This window comes from Hylobates moloch, unplaced genomic scaffold, assembly GCF_009828535.3.
Source record: "Hylobates moloch isolate HMO894 unplaced genomic scaffold, HMol_V3 SCAFFOLD_18, whole genome shotgun sequence".
Lineage (NCBI taxonomy): Eukaryota > Metazoa > Chordata > Mammalia > Primates > Hylobatidae > Hylobates > Hylobates moloch.
Window position 1 is genome coordinate 35,009,634 of NW_026652293.1, and position 21,541 is coordinate 35,031,174.

The window sequence follows — 21,541 nt, forward strand, 5'->3', positions numbered from 1 at the left end:
CCAGCTAATTTTTGTAGTTTTAGTAGAGATGGGGTTTCACCATATTGGTCAAGCTGGTCTTGAACTCCTGACCTCGTGATCTGCCCACCTTGGCCTCCCAAAGTGTTGGGATTATAGGTGTGACCACCACGCCTGGCCAAAGAGGGGTATTTCAAACGGAGAGCTTTCCTTTGATGTATCCATTTAATATTTCAGTTAATAATCAATTTGTAAAAGTAAATGTACCAATTCACCATGGTTTCTCACAATTAGCTTTTAAAATAAATTACGTTTTTTCTCATTTATATGTTCGAAATAATAAAGCATTTTAAGATTTGGTATTTCTCTCTCTCTTTCTCTCTCTCTCTCTCTGAATTGCTCCAATACAAGAATCGAGTTATCTAAGTCAGGCTTTCTGAGCAAACTGGGTTGTTGCTAAATCTGTTTAAATTGACGTAGATTTCTTGTACCTTTTATCTTAGATTTCAGTTGAAATACATGAATTCAACTTCAGGACTGACAAATAAAAACCTGATCTTACTATCATGAAAAATCATATTTTGAAGCAGCACTCCAGTTCTCAATTCTGTTTGCTCTGAGCCACTTATTTTTCATTCCCCTTTAAAGTTTCTATTTAAACACATCTCTTTGTCATATGCTGATAAATATTAAAATAACAGGAAAAATCTGCCTGACTTATTTAAGCTGATAATAAGAACAAAACACGGGATGTGTGTCTCCTCCTTCCTTTTCTAACTGTGGCTAAACGTTAAGGAGATTTTGAAACCCATAATTACGTAATAATTGGTATCACTACATTCTCTTCCCAGTGAAAAGCCAAGATTTTTGTAGTTTGCCACAGAGACAGAAGGAAACAAATTGCCTGAGTGGTACTGTCATTTCTTTGCTCCATTGTTTGAGAAGACTTTAACAAAAGAATCCCTAGTTGTCAAGCTGTAGTTGCTGTGCCAATAATCACAAAAGGATCTTTCCAACCACATCTTTGGTTAATGAGCTAATTTATAGAGCCATAAATTGTACATATTCTCCTAATGTTTGTCAGTATTTATTACAAGAAAAAGAAAACATAGTCTAAATAACCAAACTGATGTAAATTTGGCTAATAGAAATGTGAGCAACACTGCCTCACTGGTAGGCCAATATGATGAAATGATTGGAGTTTCAAAACTTCCTCCTTTGATCTCCAAGTATGTAACACGAGTTATATGTTAAAATATCCTATTTTGTTTCTTTTTATAAAAGTTATAAAGGAAATAGTACATTCAGCACACCAGGTTTTTGAAGTCCATAGAGAACTATTTACTTCTTTGTGTTTCATATCAAGGGGCTCTAGAGTAAACTCACCTTTACTTAATATCTTTCTTTCACTTTTTTCTCATTCTCAATCTTTCTCTTATAAAAATATTTATAAAAGCATGCACCACAAATACTTCAGAAGCCAATGAGCCAATAGAATCTGCTGCTTTTGTTCCTTTCTTTCAGAAGCTGAGCTTTTGTAATACTTCCCTTATATTTATGATCAGGATACCAGAAAGAAAACACAACAACCAAGTGAGAAAGATTTTAAGTATGAAGCGCTGCTGGAAATAGAAAAGTGTGTGAGGCATTGTTAGGTGTCAGGCATTAGGTGATCTCAGTGTGAGTTCATCTGAATTGTTTCTCCTGTGGTTTTTCTCAAATCTACTGCTACAATAGTAGGGAACAGATTGAGGAGAAAACATGATTTGGACTTTAACAAATATCATAGAACGGGTTGCATTTTGTGTGAAGAAGAATTTCAGTTCAACAGAACTCCATGGTGTTCCTTCAAGGTGGCCCTTCCTCTCTGCAGCTCTCAACACACCAAGAAAAGTGGATGCACTGTTCTGAAAGATGAGAGGTTAGGTTCTTAAAAACAAAACAAAACAAAACAAAAAAAACAACGTTGAGGAACAAAGTTGGATGCCCTCCAAAAGAAATGATTCGTGACCTGGAAAGAGCCTTTGGTTTCACACCTGGAAAGGATGTAGATTCAAGTGGGATCTATAGTTGACATTAAGAGGGAAACCACTAACATATCCGCAGGGGCCCTCAGGCCAGCGTGGAGCACCTTAGGTCTTTGAGGTTAGCTGTCCTGGAGTTTACTGGGGCCAGCAAGCTGAGGTCAAGCTGCACTGTCAATACAACTCTGCCTCCTGCTCCTCTTTGGGGAAGAAGCAGCATTACCCCATGTTTATCATGTTCTGAAAGCCTGCACATACAATGGGCAAATGATTTAGTACTGCTTTTAATGTGGTTTTAATAGAGTGAAGTAATGCTCCAGTGTACCTTAGAAAAAAGTTACCAAGAGACATACTTTTGAGAGAGACAATATGCAAACAACGCTATTGTTTTAAAAAACAGTTCTGAATAAGAGGCATGTTTATTATTCTATCTTGAAACATCAAGATAGACCTTATGACACGGCCTACCTTGTGGGTTGACTCTGGAGACGGGAGGCTGACTAGCAGCTGGGGACCTCCTGTGGAGACAGAGAAAAGAAGAACTGAGTCTGTGTATCAAAACTCCCCATTCCATCCCTGACACCCCTCCCTCATGGTTATTAAGGACTTTTCCAGGTCGTAATGAACTATGTAGTGACATAATGTTATCTCCGGAAGGCAGGCTCCTGTAACCCGGGTAGATGACTGCAATTCTCTCACATCCAGATGGCCTGGAATTTCCCTCTGCAAGGCCTCAGGATGCTCAGACTCTCCAGGAAGGAAGTTGTTTACTCCAGGTCCCCAACCAGCCCCCTGTTTTAAGTTTTGCTGTTCCAAGAAGCCCTCAGAAAAGAGTCACTTGCTCAGGTGTCACTGGAAATGTCAGAGTGAATCTCAATTCCTTTGGGCAGTGCTGTAAAAAGTTATAGCCAGAGGAACCCTTAGTGATCAATCACTTCAGGCCCCTAATTTTTGTGCCTCAGGAGACTGAGACCTAGAGAGGTGAAGTCGCTTGCCAAGGTCACACAGCCACTGGGAACAGTCATCCAGCTTGCTTTACTTAGGGAACAGAATTTACATAGAGGAACTGGGACGTCATTCTACGTCATAACAAGCCTGTTGATGTCAGGGGTTAAATGAAAACAAGCAAACCCACGTTCCCATAGTACTGGGGCTCCTCCTTTTTTCTTGTTTCTTTCCCTTTCTCTGCCCCAAACCTTTCAATTTCACTGCTCTTACCATTCTTCTCATGTTTTGCAGAACTTCTAACAGACTCTCCTGTTTCCCGCTGCATTGCTGGAGAACTTCTCAGGATTACTATTGAGCAGGGCTCTCACACTTTAGGGTGTACGAGAATCACCTGGAGGGCTTATTCAGACACACTGCCGGGCCCTACCCCCAGAGTTGCTGATTCAGTAGACCTGGGATCGGCTTAAAAGTTTGCCCTTATAAAAAGTTCCCAAGTGGTGCTGATGCTGCTGGTCTGAGGACCACATTTTCAGAAACACTGGTATTAAGGATTCTCTGCTCCACTGAGGAGTAACAGGACATTTGCAATGAGCAAGAGAGTGAGACTCTAGTCCAGTGGTTCTCAAACATGGATACGCATCAGACTCATTTGGGGAGCTATTAAATTTCTTTTGCCAACCCTGAAGAGTCTATTTCAGTACATCTGAGATGAGGCCTGGGAATCTGCGTTTTTCACTTCTCTTTGCATTCTCATGCACAGGCAAGCGTGAGAACAAAGCCAAATTCTAAATGACAAAGAACAGCCTGCATCGTTGTTGCTAAAGGAGAGTCTTCCTACTGGTGTGGCCACAGAATTATTTCTCTAGGTTTTTCTACTGCTCTAAATTAATCTCTGGTCCGTTAGGGACAAGTTAGCTTGTAGGTACACATACCTAGTAACCGTAGTCTATAGACAGGGTCCACATCTACCATTAATTTACTAGCTGGGTGATCTTAGACAGGGTACTTTTAAACTCTCAGTGGTATGAAATTTTCACATATGACAAGAGAAGGGAAATTATTATCTAGTGATTGCTTTTCTCTGCTAGGCTGTGCTAGGTATTTCTTAGCTTCCGCTGGGAGTATTATCACCCCATTTTAAGGATAAGAAGACTGAAGCTCAGAGAGGTTAAGAAACATACTGACACATGATTTATAATTGGCACAGTCAGAATTCAAAGCTAAGTCTTTCTGAACCCAAAGTGCATGCTCTTTCCACTATACTGTATGCTGATAACACCTGCACTAATACTGAGGGCTGTTTTTCAGGAAAATTAAGAGATTAAATTCCAAAATCCTTAGCCTGGCATTCAAAGTCCTTGCTCTCTAGCCCCAACATCCTTTTTCCAGCTTATCTCTCATAATTCCTCATTGCCTGACATTTCATCTCAGACCACTGACTGGCTCTGTGCTCTCATGCATCCTGTACTTCTCTTTTGTAGCACTTTAAAATTATAGCTTAAATAGGTTCTGTCTAGTTAGTGTTCAATACATAGTTCCTTAGATTAAATGTAAACATTATGTGAGCAGGGAACAACTTGTTTACCACTTGATCCCTGGCACCCAGGATGGTCCTTCATATGACAAGCATTCAGTAAATACTTATTTAATAGAAGAACGAATGAATGAGGGACAGAGCTGACTCACACTTGCCAAGGCCAAACTTGATCACTTCTTTCTCCTTGAATATGTGCTGCCCCTTTCCTGCCATTATTCAGGCCATTCATTCCCCTGTCAAGGAAGCTGTCTCCACACCAATCTACCCATCAAAGATTAAGTTAAGGTTAACTTAAGTTACCCATCAAACCTTCTCCAAAGGATGCCATCCTCTTAGCCGAGAATGGTCTCTCTAATCTCTCATGGTGCTTTATTTGTACATTTAGGGTCATTTCTTCATGTTACAGTCCATATTGGCACATATTATTTCCACTAGTAATCTGTGACCTGTTGATGGCAGGATCCGGTTCTGATCTCTTTGCTTACATACTCTTCAGGTCCCACCATATTGCCTGGCAAATAGTAGGAACTCCAAAATGTTAATAGAATGTAGATTGAATAACCCACTGATGTGAAAGTGATTTGAGAACCAAATACTCTATATGAATATTTTATCTGGTTTCCTTTTCACATACAATCTTGGTTCTATATGCCACTTGCCATTCCTCGAACACAGCACTCTCTTTTGTTGCTGTGCCTTTGCACACATTTTGCTCAGTTGAATACTTTTCTTCTCTTTATGTGGCTAGCTCTTTCACATGTCCTAGGACTCTGCTCAGGCATCACCTCCTCAGAGGAGCCTTCCCTCTGTGAGTGGCCCTCACCTGTGTTCTGTAGTTTCCTGTGCTTACTGAACCATTGCATTGCTCATTCTGTATTGTATTTCCCATTTTCCTGTCTTTCTCTTCAACTCATCTATGAGAAATTTAAGCAATGATTGAACATTGTGCACAACTGTAACACAGGGATCTGGCATAATATTTGGTATGATGTAGTACTCAACACGTATGCACTGGATTAATAATACATTTTAATAATTTTATCTTGCACCTTTTCCTGAGTTCCAAAGAAGACTTTTGTGAAAGAAGAAACTGAACTAGGAGACCCCAAATGTTAGAAATCTCTACTTTCTTTATAGCATGTCGAATCACAGTGCCCAATTCTCTCAATGACTTCTTGGAAATTACACATATTATACAAATTCTTTTGTCTCAGAAGTTAATTTTGAAAATATGGCTTTTATTTAGAGTTGTCAATTCAGATAAGCATCTCTTTGGGGAAGCTTTGGAAAGGCAGGGACCATGTTTATTTGGTTTGTCAATTATTCATGAGACCTGGTGCAAAGAAGAGGCTCAATACATTTTCAATGAATAAATGACTTCTGCAAGCCACATGATTGCTTGTAGGGCATGAGAATGCCAGACAGAAAATTGTAAGGAGTGCCAGAGGAAAGTGGTATTGGTTGCTCAGTTTCCAAAGTCCCTAACTTATGGAAGAATCATAAGAAGTTATGTGGCTGATTGCTGAAGATGGTGATATAAATAGGGAAGATAATATGGCCATGGCAGTTCATACTTTCCAGCCCTGAATAGCACAGTGGAGAAAGAATTGGACTGTGACTAAGAAGACAGGAATCCTAATCCTGGCTCTGGCACCTTCCCACTGTATAGCCCTTGGGCAATTCACGGAACCTCTTAGTTTCTTCCTCACTTGAGAAGAGCAGGCAGCAACTAACATTTACTGGTGATTTACAACGTACCAGGTCCTGCGTGAGGAGTTTTACATATATTGCTTCACTTCATCTGAGGAAATTTGGCTAGGTTCATTCCAGCTCTGAACGCTCAACATTTTATGATCCTCAGTTAATTTAATTCACATGCCAAAGTACATACAGCAATAAAAGACATTTTGGATAGACATACACTAAAAAAATTCAGTGGTTATTAGTTCTTTCCTGAAGATTACACACATGTTGATTAAATTATGCTTTGGAAGAATGTTAATACAAAGAAGTTACATTATTTCCTGATAGCCACAGGTGATATTTATGATGTTGATGACGAGTCAATTGATAAATGACACCTCTTTGCTCCCAGCTCCATCCCCTGGCTATCAGACTGCTGAATGGTGGGCACACTCACTTGCGCACCTGATTACTCCAGCAGTCTGTTTAAAGTCAGTAAGTGCTTTAAGAACGGTTATCTGAATTAACAACTATAAATGAAAGCCATATTTTCAAAATAACTCCTGAGACAAAGAAAGTGTAGGTTTTAATTTGCAGCCAAGAAATACAGGTCCAATCAAGCATCCCTCAATGGGATATTTCATGAAGGTGCAAGGAAACCACCTCAACAGGAACTTTGAGATTTCCACCCTTTGGGTGGTAAAGCACAAGCAGACAATGGACTGCTTTTATGCACAGCAAAGAGCCAAAAGATAAAAGAAATCTTGACTTATGAGAAGTATAGTTCTATGTGGGAGTTCCTTTTCCTACAATAAACCACACTAACCAGATATCTCATGAAAACCACTCCTAGGACATAATTATTGCTTAAATGCTACATTCAAGGCAGGGAGTGGCACCCCGGATCTGAAGTCAAGTATCCCAGAAAGCAATATCTGAGTCCCATGAATTCTACAGTTTCAGCTGTGAAGATAACTCTGTGTATATGTGTGTGTGTGTGTGTGTTTTGTGTGTGTGCGTTTTGTGTGTGTGTGTGTGTGTGTCGGGGTGGGGGCGTGCTTTCTGTATGTTGTATCTATTCTGCCAAACATTATTGTCTTCAGTTCCTTCTCTTGGCTTTTCTTTAGTTGTTTGAAGGTATTTACTATCTAGAAATAAAATGGAGTGCATTAAATGGACACTCAGTTTTCCAACCTGCCCCTGCCAGGCTGCTCCAGAGATAGCTAATTGATTTCATTGATTTCAGCCCCCCGATGTCTGAAATCCATTATTCAGGACTGAGTCTGAGCTAGACTGCACCACTCTCAACTCCCTTTGGTGAAGCTCTAGTGGTAAATATGCCCTATCTCGAATTTTTGTTGGTGACAAGGTAGTACTTGCAATCAGTAACAGGATCAGCTCTGTACACATGGGTATGAATTTGAGAAAGATCATTAGATACAACTATGTTACCACTGGAGGCCTGCTCTGTGTGATAAGTATGGCTTGCTTTGGACCAAGGGTGACACAAGGGGCCGTGATTTGAAGGGTAGTCCTCAGCCAGAGTGTGGGAAGGGCTGTGCTTCAGCTATGCTATGGCAATTATGGTCTTGGGGTACTTGGTTCCTAAAAGTTCACAAGGACCAAAGCCCTCAAGGGTTTGGAAAGGCCTGATTATTGAGAAAGTAGTTTCAGTTGGCACAGCTTATTAATCAGCAGGGTTGGGCTGAATGTTCTGATACTACTAACAGAGGTAAAAACCCTCAAACCCATGCTAACAAATAAGAATGAGAACACCACCACCCACCCCGCCTTCTCCCTAGTGCTGTGCAATGCAGTGGTTCTCAGTCCAGCCATGCTTAAGAAGCCTTTAAAATGTGTCCATATTAATCCCTTCCTCCCCATTCCCATCTCCATCATTCTGGTTCAGAGCTATACCCTCACATTTAATTCCTGAAAATATTGTTTTAGCTACTGTCTCTGTCTTCAGGCTTTCTGATCTTCATCTATTCCATAAGTTCTTCCTAAATGTCTTTCTGTTCCAAAGCCTTCCAGGGACTTCTTCCTATAACCCAGAAGACTTAACAGGTTTGGCAAATGAAAAGAGCACTGCAGTGACAGTCAGGATTCCAGGTTTCAGGGAAAACTCTGTTGCCCACTGGAAGCTGTACGTTCTTGCCCAAGTCATTTAATCTCCCTAAGCTTTGTTTCCTTATCCATAGAGTGGGGGTGACAATACCTTTATTCGTTCAATACCATGAATATCATTTATGGTGATCTAAGCTGACAACAGATATGAAAACCCCAAAGTGTTACACCACTTCTGCATTCAGCAAGAGAAATGTAACGATCCATTATAATAGCTCACATTTATTGAACACCTACTTCGTGCAAGATGCTGTTTTAAGTGCTTTGCAAATATCAATTCATTTAATCCTCACAACAACTCTATTTTACACATTAGAAAACTGAGATATAGAGAGGGTAATTAGCTTGCCCAAGTGCATCGTTTTCGAGGGGGTAGAAATGGGCTATGAAGCCAGAGGCCATATTCTACACAGAAAAAAACATAAGAGAAGGGATCAGTCCTGCAAATACAATTTTCTAAATAATTGGTGGTCTTTCCCCCAACAATTATTTATTCAGAAATTCATATATGTGATGTATTTTTATGAAGCACAAACTTTATGTCAGGCATTCTACTATTCTTGGGAATTCAAGAAAAACTAAACCCAATTCTTACTCCTAAGGGGCACACAATCTGGTGGTGGGCAGAGATCCATAAAGATAGTGATAAGGTTTTCAGAGTACTCTGGATCCAAATGAGGGCCACTCAGCCAGGTTTGGTGAGGTCAGGGAAAGCATCTCAGTGAAGGTGATACTAGAGATGGGCCATAAAGACAATCAGGATTTGGCCAGGCAGACACTGGCAAGTGGAAACAGACATTTTAGGAAGAAAGAACAGTAAGTCCATAATTAGGATAGAGAAGAGAGTATGCAGAGAACAACGGACCATGATTATTGAACATAATTCCACGTGGCTAGAGGCCTGGTCTGATTGTTTGCACTGCATCCTACAGCATTTTGTACTAGAATGTAAGCCCTCAAAGAGGAGAGAACTTATCTGCTCTGGTCACTATTATATGATCAGTGCCTGGTACTGATGGAGGTTCTCAGTAGTTATTTGTTAAATGCATATATCCATGTATGAGTGGATGGTATATACTAAATAAATACTAGTTGGATGGATAAATAGATAAGTAAATAAATAAATAAAAGGATTTCTACCCAAAAGAGGCTGAGACAAGCCTCTAGATTTCATACACATCGAACTAAATATAAACCCAAGCAACTATCAGTCAAATTAATTTGTCTTGGGTGCCGAGCACCAGCATTTAAACTTTATCTTAATGATGACACTGGACCACTGAAATGCCTCAAGCTGGAGGGTGACACAGTTATACAACATGTGAGAAAGATCACTCACATGGAAGTTTGATCACAGTATACAGAGTCATCTCACAAGAAAGCCTAGTCATAAAACAGTGAAAGAAAAAGCAAACATTCAAAGCAGGGTTTACTCCCACTTTTAACAAATCTATTCTATGAAAATGTGTATGAAAGCAAAGTAAAGGACTGAAAAATAATTTCACAAAGGCTGGAGATATAGGATACTCTGTAGTGAACACTGGCTGAAAAATTAGATGTAGGTTTTGGCCCTGATGTGTCTCTAACTTATTGGGGGGGGTGGGGGTTGTTAGCAAGTCACTGGATTCTTGAGAGCTTAGGTTTCTCATAAACAAGAGAATCAATGGTCTCAAAGGCCTCCTCCAGCCCTCTCATTCCGGGATCATGGGTTCTATGACTCTCTGACCTCTGTGATACTTTTTTAAAACATGCAAAAGAGTTAACTGAATAGAACTTAGCTTAGGCTCATAGATTTGAAATGATTTTGGAGAAAGTGTTACTGCAAGGAATATAAAGTTCAAATCCTTCATTTTATAGATACGGAGATCAAGGATCAGAAACATTAATTTAAGTGCCAAGATCATATAATTAATTGAAGGTGGAGGAGAAGATAATCCCACGCTTATTCATTAAACTGCATGAACTTGTTTATAGACAATCAAAAATTAGGCAAATTGAAGTTGAATTTTTTGCTACATTTAATTTTAAGGTTGAATATCTGAATTCATTAACAACTTATTCAAAAAGACTTTTAATAGAATTTATGGCCGTTACTGGTCAAAGTGGTAAATGTAAAAGTCAACGAAAAATAAAATCCTCCTTTTGTTATTTCATTTGTGAATTCCTACTTGGTACTAAGTCTTATGAGCACAAAGACTAATAAGACCCAGACTAGGTTACTTTTAGTGTTGTACGAGTTCTAAAATACTATGGTGCTCCATCCTATTTTCAAATTTTATTGTGTATATTAATTTAGCTTAGAGGACAATTTTCCATGTAATAGGTGTATTTTTTTAAATGCTGCTCAATATTTTTTGCCTTTACGTTAGGGATTCAAACTCCACAAAAAAGTCAATGCTTACTTGTTAGATGTACCATGAAGGTTTGTCAGTATAGTGAAGTTGTTTCTCACACTTCGCAAGCTGGCAAGGACCTACAAGAAAAATGTTTTAAATGGTTAAGGACAAAAGAAGACAAATGGCCAGGTTCAGACTTAGAAACCAGCGACAGTGAAAGCAAGCCAGGGCCAGCATAATACATACCTGGGCAAAAGGAGTTACAATCAAGTCATCGCCATGTCTGGTGAAAAGAGAAAAAAAGAACCTTTAGAAATGTACTTGAATTATAACTGTGACATATAAGCTATAATATTAAATTTTATCAGTGTTAACAACACAAATGTTATACAAGTTCTTCTACCTGGATATAAGGCAGGACTCACAATTTGGCATGAAAGGGTATTCCAAGAGCTTGAAAGGAAAAAATTAGTACCAGATTCATGACTCCTGAATTTACAGTGACTACACATAAAAGCATTTGCAAGTAAGCATATATCCTCAGGATATATTCCCATTAAATAACAGGTCCAGAGTACTGTAATTCAAAGCAACTTGTGGATTTTGGTTGCCAGAGCCAGGAAATTCAAAGGGAGGGCTGCTCACAGGGACACACACAGTTGGAAAAAATGGTATAACAGTCTGGATAAAGGTTAACTTTGGATTTCCTGGCTTTTGTTGATTCGAACCACAGCTTTAATGCCATTTAAACACAGATTTCTGTCTGGGAATCCCATTACTTTTTGTTTTTAATATAACTTTTTTCTTAAAGTACCTAAGGAAAAGCTTTTAATAGGAGTGTATGGCTGAACCCGCCATAATCATACCATTGTCACTCCATTTTGTCCCAAAGAACTGATTAAGCTGTACCTAGTGTTATGTAAATCTGTTATTTAGGAAGAGTCAAAAATGTGTTTTCAGAAGTACACACTGTCTATCTGGCACATGCTTTGAGAAATCTACTTAAACCCACATTCAGCAAACTCTCTACTGAAGGTACTAGAAGACATGGTTTGAGCTATAGTCACAAAATCAGGGCACTTTGCTATTACAGTGTGAATCATCATAGCAGCACAGAAGTTAGTAACAGTGAACTTCCCTCAGTGTCTGGTCTACCTTCCCTGTCCTCACATTTGTCAAACAAATATGGCACCTTCTTTGTTAACTACATTAGTGCAACCAATAATTATTAATCATGTGCCCTGTACCAGGCACCACACGAGGCCTGGGGCTCCAGAGTTGAACAACACATACATCCATCTGGGCCCCTCTTCTATCATAGGCTTTTAACTTGACATCTTATTTAATATGATACTTTTCTTTCCACCTTTTTCTTCAGCTAGAAACCTCCAAACTGCAATTTAAGCTGGCAAGTTTCTTCTGTATCCACTTTGTACAGTGACAATAAAAAGAATATTGACAAGGAATAAGCATTCTTTGTGTGACTACTATTGTCTGCCAGGCCTTGTGGTAAGCAGTCTACACGTATTATCTCATTTAATTATTGTAACAGGGCTGTGCAGCAGCTACTCTTAATATTGCTATTATATAAATGACATCGATCCACAGAGCAGTTAACTAGCACATACCTAGTAAGTAGAAGAACTGAGACTGATTCCAGATGTAAGAATTTAGACTGTTTGGTTTCAAAAATCTGTGCTTTTAAACACTATGCTTCATTTTTGCTGTTGTTGTCATTATTTTGTTTTGTTTTGAGACAGGGTCTAGCTTTGTCACCCAGGCTGGAGTGTAGTGGCGTGATCTCAGCTCACTGCAACTTCTGCCTCCAGGCTCAAGCAATCATCCCACCTCAGACTCTGGAGTAGCTGGGACTACAGGCACACACCACCACACCCAGCTGCTTTATTTATTTATTTTTGTATTTTTCTGTAGAGACAGAGTTTTGCCATATTGCCCAGGCTGCTCTCAAGCCCTGGGCTCAGGCAATCGGCCCACTTTGGCCTCCCAAGTGCTGGAGTTACAGGTGTAAACCACTACACCCAGCTTATGCTTCCTATTTTATGACTTGCTGCATAGTTGACATATCAAATCATACAAAATATTCATCATCTCCAAAATTGAAACAAAGTAGGAGAAACAAAAAATATTTTAAAAACTGTAATAGACATTTTAATATAGAATGAGAATTACAAACAATGGGTATACTTCATGAAGTCCAAAGGAAACATGATAATTACAAGTCAGAGAAAGTAGGAAAGTCTTGATTGTGTGAGCAGTGTTTCAGATGAATTTTGAAGGATTTAAAAAGTCAGGGATGGTAGATGCTGCCAATGAAGAGAAATGGCAGGAACAAAGGCACTGAAATGGGAAAATACTGAACACGCTTATTAAGATGTTTGATGGCTATTTGGGTGGAGCAGAGCACATTAGCTATAGACATTTGTAGAGAATAAGGATAGAAGGCCTCCCACACTCATATTATGGACAGTCCAGACAAAGATTATAGAGTCAGTACTTAACTCCATAGAAAGAAAAGACCCAGGCTGGGCGTGGCAGCTCATGCCTGTAATCCCAGCACTTTGGGAGGCCAAGGCAGGCGGATCACCTGAGGTTGGGAATTCGAGACCAGTCTGACCAACATGGAGGAACCCTGTCTCTACTAAAAAAAAAAATACAAAATTAGCTGGGTGTGGTGGTACATGTCTGTAATCCCAGCTACTTGGGAGGCTGAAGCAGGAGAATCGCTTGAACCCAGGAGGCAGAAGTTGCAGTGAGCTGAGATCGCATTATTGCACTCCAGCCTGGGCAATAAGAGTGACACTTTGTCTCAAAAGGAAAGAAAGAGAAAGAAAGAAAGAGAAAAAAAAAGAAAAGAGAAAGAAAAAAGAAAGAAAGAAGAAAGAAAAAGAAAGAAAGAGAAAGAAAGAAAGGAAAAGAAAAGAGAAGAGAAAAGAGAAAGAGAGAGGAGAGAGAAAGGAGCCAGTGAAGGTTTTTAGTGAGATGGAAAGTGAGCTGGGCCAACAGAAAAGTGATTTAGAAAGTAAAATGCCTTGGATGTGGAGGGATAGATTGGAGAGGGGACAGACCTGGAAAGAATAGTTAGAAATTGCACCCATTCTGATGAGAAGCAATAGGTAATGCCAAGGAAGGGACAGAATGAGACGAATTGAAGAGAGCCCAGAGGTTTTGCAGAACTCGACATTTAATTGGATAAGGGGTCATAAAGAAATATAATTTTCAATTTAAAAAATGGAAATCTGAGAAAACAGTGAAGCCATGAGTAGAAATAAGGAAATGAGGAGTTTTCCCTCCTGTTGGGGGAGTTTAAGGTAGTCACTGAGTTTTTAAGGTACATGTTGAACTTTAAGGTACTGATTTATATCCGGGTGGAGACATCGAGCAGGAAGACTGAGATATGGGAATTCGAGCTATAGATTTAGGGGTTTCCTACAAAAGTAGGGATAGTTAAGGCCATGGCAGGAAGTGGCCCCCTGAGGTGGGGGTACATATAAATAGGGAGCCAAAGGAAGAGCCTCAGCGTTCTTGGAGAGATACAGAAAAGAAAGACAGAATAATCAAGAGAGGAGCAGTTGTGATAAATGGAGTGCGGTGAACTGTATCAGAAACTGACCCTTTCCAGCCATTTTTCCCAAGATGAACTTTGAGATGGGTGAAGATCTTGTAGTTTGTTCTGATTCTTTTCTTTCCTTCTTTCTTGCTTTCTTGCTTTTCTTCTTTCTTTTTTTTTTAGGCTAGTCAAGTGAAGTGTTCTGATTTCTGATGTGAAGTTCACATTGTTCATAAGACATCAGGATGAATTTGGGACAAGATAACGGATTTAGATTTTAGCACATCTTCTATGACTCTGGGATTTCCAGAGTCTAGTATCTAATAACAGCTAAATAATATAAGTAAATCTCATGCATAGGTGGTACCTTGAGCTGATGTATTGTTGAATGAGTTGGAGGAGTTATTAAAACTGTACAATTCAAAGATTAAAGGGAGATAAAGAAACGTTAATAGGGCATAATGTCAACATGACTTTATCATTATGGAACTTTTGAAGTTTAGGAGAACAGAACATTCAGAAGCAAAAAATAGATTTTACAGATCCCCAGCATTGGTTCTCTTAAATAATTTGAGCTGCCAAAGCTAATGCTGTATGTTAGAAAACTGCTGTTAGAGAATCTATCAGATAATTTATAGAAAGTAACAGAAAAGAAACAAAACAAAACAAAAAAGCTTCTCTTTGAGTGCAACCAGATTATTTATGGAACTATTACAAATTTTTAAAAATCATAATTTGATAAATCACTAGTTAAGAATCAAATGGCATAGAAATAACAAAACATTTGATTGATTATGAAAACTGATACACTTCCTGCTTTCTCAAACCCCTGGAGAAGGCAATGCCTCTCAGGAACAAGTCCAGATATTCAGAACCATTGCAAGAGCAACATCTAGTGACAAAGCCAGCACATTACAAATTTGTAGAATAACTGGAAATGAGCACTCCAGTCTTAGGACTGAGTCATAGAATTGAGTGTATGTAGGTCTACTCTAAACAATAAAATGATTTTCTAGAAAGCAGAAATACTGCCTTTCACTGCCACACTCTGAATTTTATTAATCCATTTCACTTTTCTCTGTTTTCTCACTACACACAGAAATTAACTTGTAATTTCCTTGATTTTCATCTGTCATATAGAGAGATATATACTATAGTGGTTAACAGCACAGATTTTGGAGCCAAAAAGCATTGGTTTGTTTCTCAGCTGCATTATTACTAGCTATGAGACAATAGGCAACCTCTCCATGTCTCAACATTTTTACCTGTAAAACAGGGTTCTGTGAGAGTTAAATTAATTATTACATATGTACAACTCTTAATAACAGTGCTTAGCACATAAAAGCAGCTTAGTTATTGAGTTATAGTTACTGTCAATACCAGTAGGTATCTTTATTTTTATATGGATGGTCCTCAACGATTATTTTACTTACCTTTTTTTTTTTTTTTTTTTTTGGAGACAGAGTCTCACTCTATTACCTAGACTGGAGTGCAGTGGCACAATCTTACTTAACTCATTGCGACCTCTGCCTCTCTGGCTCAAGTGATCCTCTTATCTCAGCCTCCTGAGGAGCTGGGACCACAAGCACGCACCACTACTCCCAGCTAATTTTTTGTATTTTTTGTAGAGACAGGGCTTAGCCATGTTGTCCAGGCTGGTCTCAAACTCAAGCGATCCACCCACCTTAGCTTCCCAAAGTGCTGGGATTACAGGCCACCACGCCCTGCCCAATTTACAATTTTTGACTTCACGATGGCGCAAAAGCCATATGCATTCAGTAGAAACTGTACTTTGAGTACCCATACAATCTTTCTGTATTTCACTTTCAGTACAGTATTCAGTCAATTACATGAGATATCCAACACTTTATTATAAAATAGGCTTTGCTTTGGATGATTTGCCCAATTGTACGCTAATGTAGGTGTTCTGAGCACATTTAATGTAGGTTAGGTTAAGCTGTAATGTTTGGTAGGTTAGGTGTGTTAAATGCATTTTCAACTTACAATATTTACAACTTAGGATGGGCTTTTTGGGACATTGTAAGTTGAAGGGCATCCATAATTAAAGGGTTGCATGTCTGTATTTCCAGCTGATGAGAGCTTCTTTAATCTTAATTCATGTCTGTCCATTGCAATCAAGAGGACTCATATTTATGTTATATTTACAGTTTACAAAGCACTTTCATGTACATTATTTCATGTAGTAAGAGAATGCTCCTGATCCCAGGAAATGGTGCAACCACCTATCTTCTTGACCAAGCCTGAAACCTCCCTCTTCCTTATCCTTCAATCAAACACTAACTCCTGCTGATCCTGACTTGCAAATATGTACTAACTGCTCATTAGATCATCTGTAATATAAATCCCCATCCTCTTTTGCATGAATACCATGGCAGCCTCCCGTTTGGCTCTGTAGGTTTGAGTACTAGCCTTTAAGCTTCCCTACCCTTTAAACCATTTTCTATACTGCAATCAGAGCTATTTTAAAAAATGTTGCATTATATATTTATCTGCTTAGTAACTCTCCACTTGCAGCATAAAGGCCAATTCCTTAACATAGGCCCTTCATGATGAGGTTCCTGCTCACTTTCCCAATCTCGTTTTTCACCACTTCCTCATCCTCTCATATCCTCTGGATCAACCACACTGAGCTGTGGTTCTCCAAAACGCTCCCACACTAACTGGAGGATTAGTTAGCACCTGGCCTCTCCTGCACGTCCTATGCCTGCCTGACTCCTCTAGCTGAGCTGTAACCTCCTCAGAGTAGGCTGCTTTCCTGCCTGGCCAGACCTTTCAAACCAGTACATAGCTCTCAATGCCTGCCCTTATCTGAAACTACTAAAACTGCCTATTGACTTACTAATGTTTCCGTACCCTTGAAGACACAGAAACTGTCTTATTTGTTCACAAAGTTCCTGAATTTACATATTTAATAAAAGAGAGAATGAATATGATCCTCCTAACATCTGGAAAGGTAGGCAGAACAGAAATTAATAGCATTATTTTTTATTTTTCAGCCTCATTTAGAGTCTGTTTACATACTGGATATCCACATAGTTTACCACCTAGACTCCTTGGGTTCGTCTTGTTCCCATTTATTGGGGAAGTCACTTAACTTCTCTGTGCCCTAATATCCTCATCATTAAAACAAGAAAGTTATAGTACCTACCGCATTGGGGATATGGAGATTAAATGAATTAACATACGTAAAGCATTTTAACAGATAGCATACAGAAAATACTCAATAAATGTGTGCTTTTATTTACAGATAATTTAGAGACAATAAAAGAGATTCAATGTCTTAAAAGCCACGGTGCTAGTAAGTGTGATGGCTGTAAGTCTAACTCAGGTCTTAGAAACCACACTGCACTTTTTGCTAGTCCATCAATAAACAGGTTTTAAATTTAAGTGGGTTACTATTTCTGCTTTTCCTCTTGGTTCTTAGGTCTCATTTCCCTTGAAAATGAGTAGGTTTTCTCTAGAGACTACTTAGTCCACACATAAATGGTGGCTTTCAAAAGCTTCTTGTCTGTGTAAGGCTTTGCAAAATGGGATGACCAAAGGAAAAAAAACATGGAGTGTCCTTTCCTGTGGCTTTGCAGGTGGATAATCAAAACTCCATTCTGTCCATGGTGGTTCCTGCCACAGTTTTCAGCAGTAAAACTGGCCTTACTAGTTTCCAGTACTTTATGTTCCCGTGAGGCAATCTGTACCTCAGTATACGAAGGCATTACGTTTGGGATGACTACAACACAGGAACTGAACAGAAACCAGCAAACTATTGCCACATCTAGGAAAGCATCCGAAATTGCCTTTTGGGACCCAGTGGTGATCTTGCTTTACTTTCCTATAAAGCCTTATTCTGATCTCTCCTTTGTTGCTCAAAGTTAAAGCCACTTTTAATTTTTCTTGTTCACATTTTTACTCTTAATATCTTTTCACTCACTCTCCCCTATCATTTTCTATTACTCTTCTGAAAAAATTCAGATGAGAAATTTTTAAAAGCTAGAGTTTCCCTTATTACTAGGATTTAATGCAGTAGAATTATGCAAAGTTTTCCACCATTCATAAAAAATTCATGACAGCTCTGTGCTGGGTATGAGGTCTGTGAGCAGGGAACATCCGGCAGCCCCCACCCAATGGCCTTCACATCTAGACTCTTGGTCTATTAGCACCCTTCTTGCTTCCTGGATCTATGGGTAGAAGGCAAGAAAAGGAGCAGGAAGTGTGGGGAGCTGCTGTTCCTCTGTTTCAATTCATCTTAAAGAGTTAATAATCATGTGAAATAGCTTTAAGAGCATTACTTTAGTTCAGATTCAGATATTTGTGTGAAACTGGATTTGCCAACTTAAAACTAAATTACTAGAAGAAGCTTGATATTATTCAAACTCTACTTCTCAGTGTGTTGTGAAATATAATTCCAAAACTGACAAATATATAAAAGTTTTTTCTGTGATACTGAAATATTTGAAAAACAAAATCTTGTGCTATTTTCATTCACACAAAGATTTTAATATATCCTGTTATCAGTATTTTTGATAGGGTGGTATTATGTTGCCAACCTCGTTTTCTTGGGAAAGGCTGCTTTTTATTATGAAATTGTGCCCATCCCACTTTTTATCTAAGTCCTTATCTTTAAAAAGTGAGAATGATATTAGATAATTTACGTATATAATTTTTACTTGCCTAAATTTAAAGTTGGAAAATTTAGGTTCTAAAGTTACTGGGGGCAGGGGGTGGGGCGGGCGGTTGGGAATTTTACTGGCCAGTAAAATTGAAGGGACAGTAAATTACCAGTAACAGGGATGCTGGATGCTGTGTCATTTAGAACTACACCTCTGTTTCGACTGCCGTAGATTAAGTTGGATTGTGATCTTTAAGGTTTCTTCAAGTTTAACATTTCTACAACCTTTTGATTCCAAATAATGAAACACAAGATTTAATCTGGAAGTGTGGTAGAGTTTTCTGGGGTGACTCTGAATGACCTTGAGATTCTTCCTGCCGTTTGGCTTGAGTCTGGAGAACTCTTAGCCAGGGAATTAGTTTTTGGGGAATGACAAGATTTCAAAGCCAATTTTTCACCTGTAAAATACTATGTGAATTAAGCTCTAATTACTTTGAGCTCACCACATGACCTACGCTCTCCCATGATGAAGCCTAGAAAGGTGTTTATCTTGGTGAAGGAAAGAATTCCCAATATCTTTGCATTCAAAGACCCCCATTCAAACTTTTGCCAGAAATGCCTTGGGTTCTACAAGATCTACAGCAAAGTGGCTGGCTGTCTACCTCTCCTGCAGCCTCGGACACCTCTACTCTGCAGTCATTTGTATTCTACCTAGTGGTAGAGATGCCACTTTGCAATTTGAAGAACATGGATGGAAAGATTCCAAAAGTTTTTAATATGGTCAGCCTTAGACACATCATGGGACAAAGCATGATACACAGTCATGGGATAGGGGCAGGTTTCTCAATCTCTCAGAGTCCCAGTTTTATCATCTATGGAGTGGGGATAATAAAGGCACCTACCTGACAGATTAACAGAGATAACATAAGAACATGAGCTCGACTCCATGGGAAGTGCTCATTAAACGTTATTTCCTTTCACTCTGTTATGTGTGTATGTGTGTGTTCCTCTTATCTTTCTCATTTAGCTGTAACCTCCCTGAGAGCATGCACACTTTTTGAGAATGAGATACGCTTTTAACTCATCTGTGATTTTTACACTGTTTTGTTTGTCTTTTATCACCAGAGATTGACACAATGTGTGGCACAAAGGAGAGAATCAGTAAATTTTGCCAAATGACTGAAAAATGAATTTGGGCCCACACAATGATTGAGATATTTTAGGGCAGGGGTGCTTCTATTAAAATGTGCTGGCAGAAATGCCTCGAGGAATATTTTTTGGCTGGTAACTTCAAAATTCCCCCTTTCACCAGAGGGTGAAATTTTTGACTTCCCTTCCAATAGCAGAAGAGAATAGAGTGGAATTTTCCAAACTGGAGACTTAAGGGAGCTACTGATACTTTTATGACGTATAATATAAAAACAATTGTATCTGTGCCCAGAAACCTTTTAAGGCATGAATTCCAGAATCCAATTTTATTTGGTTTTGGAAATTTAATAAATGGGTGACACAACTTAGACCTTGTTCTTTAAATAAAATTTAGAGATTTACAATTAATAGTGGCAAAACAAAAATATCAACAGTGCTTTATAGGGCGGTGGAGTGTGTTGTGTCTCACCAAGGAGCCAGGCAACAAGTGGGCATTGTGTTAAGGTTTCAGAGAAGGGACACAGGCATGTGGCTGAATGACATCTTATTAAAGTCACCAAGCAAAGGCCACTGAGACAGCATGCATATAACCAATCACCATTTTTCCTCTTTGCTGCAGCCTCATGAAAGCTGCACATGCAGCTGAAATTTCAAGTGTGATGTATAAAAAGTGTTAAGGTTCTCATGCTGTAAATGACTCAGCAGCTCAGGAAATGAAGCAAAATAATTTTTTTAAGGTATCAGTAAAAGATGTAAAGTAAACACTGTGTCTAGGTTTTCCAACACCCTTGGAGACCCCAGCTACATATCCCGCATGCTATAGAGCACTAATGTCCTAAAAATGGTCATCATGTCACCCTGTTCATATTCATTTTCTTCCTTCATCTTTACCATAGATTAATGGGAAACTGCTGTTGCTGCCACTGTGACCTGGGTAGAGACGAGATAAGTGTGAAACTGGAAGCCAGACTGAGCTTGTACTTACTGCTCGCTTGGAAGAGAAGAGTTTCTCGACATTGCCTTTGGTGACAAGTCATAGTCGCTGTCTGATCTGTAGAGAAATGACTCTCTGCGCTGGCTGTGCCCAGGAAAGGTGGCGTGAAGTACCAGCCCAGAGGAAGAGCTGGCCTGGGGATCCAGTGGACTCCGACCTGGGGAAGGGCCATTTTCCACATCAAAGCTTAAAGAGAAAGTGGGAAACTCTGGTCACATGATAACCATGGAGGAGGACACATAGTATACACTGAGAATCAATGTGTGGCAGGTACTATATGCTAAGCATTTTACATAAAACTGTATGTACTATGGAAAGTTTTCATCCTCAACACAGCTTAGAGTTGCAGTTATTATTATTTTTATGTTATGTATAGGAAACTGAGTCGCACTTAAGTTCAGTTATTTACCCATGCCCACCATTAGCAAATAATGGAGCCAGAATTTGAACCCAGGAGCAAACTCCATGGCCTTTCAGTGACATGAGTAACTTTGACAAATTCAGCATTGGTGCCAGGCATACAACAACTTGGTAGAAATAAGCAACTCTAGAGGGGGCATTCAACACAACTCTAGAGGGGGCATTCAGCACAA

The 21,541-nt window shown here is 39.2% G+C and overlaps 1 protein-coding gene across 2 annotated transcripts in view; it reads right to left on the minus strand.

Annotated features, from left to right (window-relative positions):
* The window catches only part of PDE4B (phosphodiesterase 4B), a 587,629-nt gene that overhangs the window by 107,189 nt on the left and 458,899 nt on the right, over positions 1–21,541 (minus strand). For both annotated transcript variants that reach the window (XM_032137056.1, XM_032137057.2), the window contains 4 exons: positions 20,940–21,134; positions 10,860–10,896; positions 10,680–10,750; positions 2,451–2,500 (listed from right to left, as the gene is read on the minus strand). In XM_032137056.1, the coding sequence (XP_031992947.1) occupies positions 2,451–2,500; positions 10,680–10,750; positions 10,860–10,896; positions 20,940–21,134 (353 nt within the window). The remainder of the gene's footprint in view (positions 1–2,450; positions 2,501–10,679; positions 10,751–10,859; positions 10,897–20,939; positions 21,135–21,541) is intronic.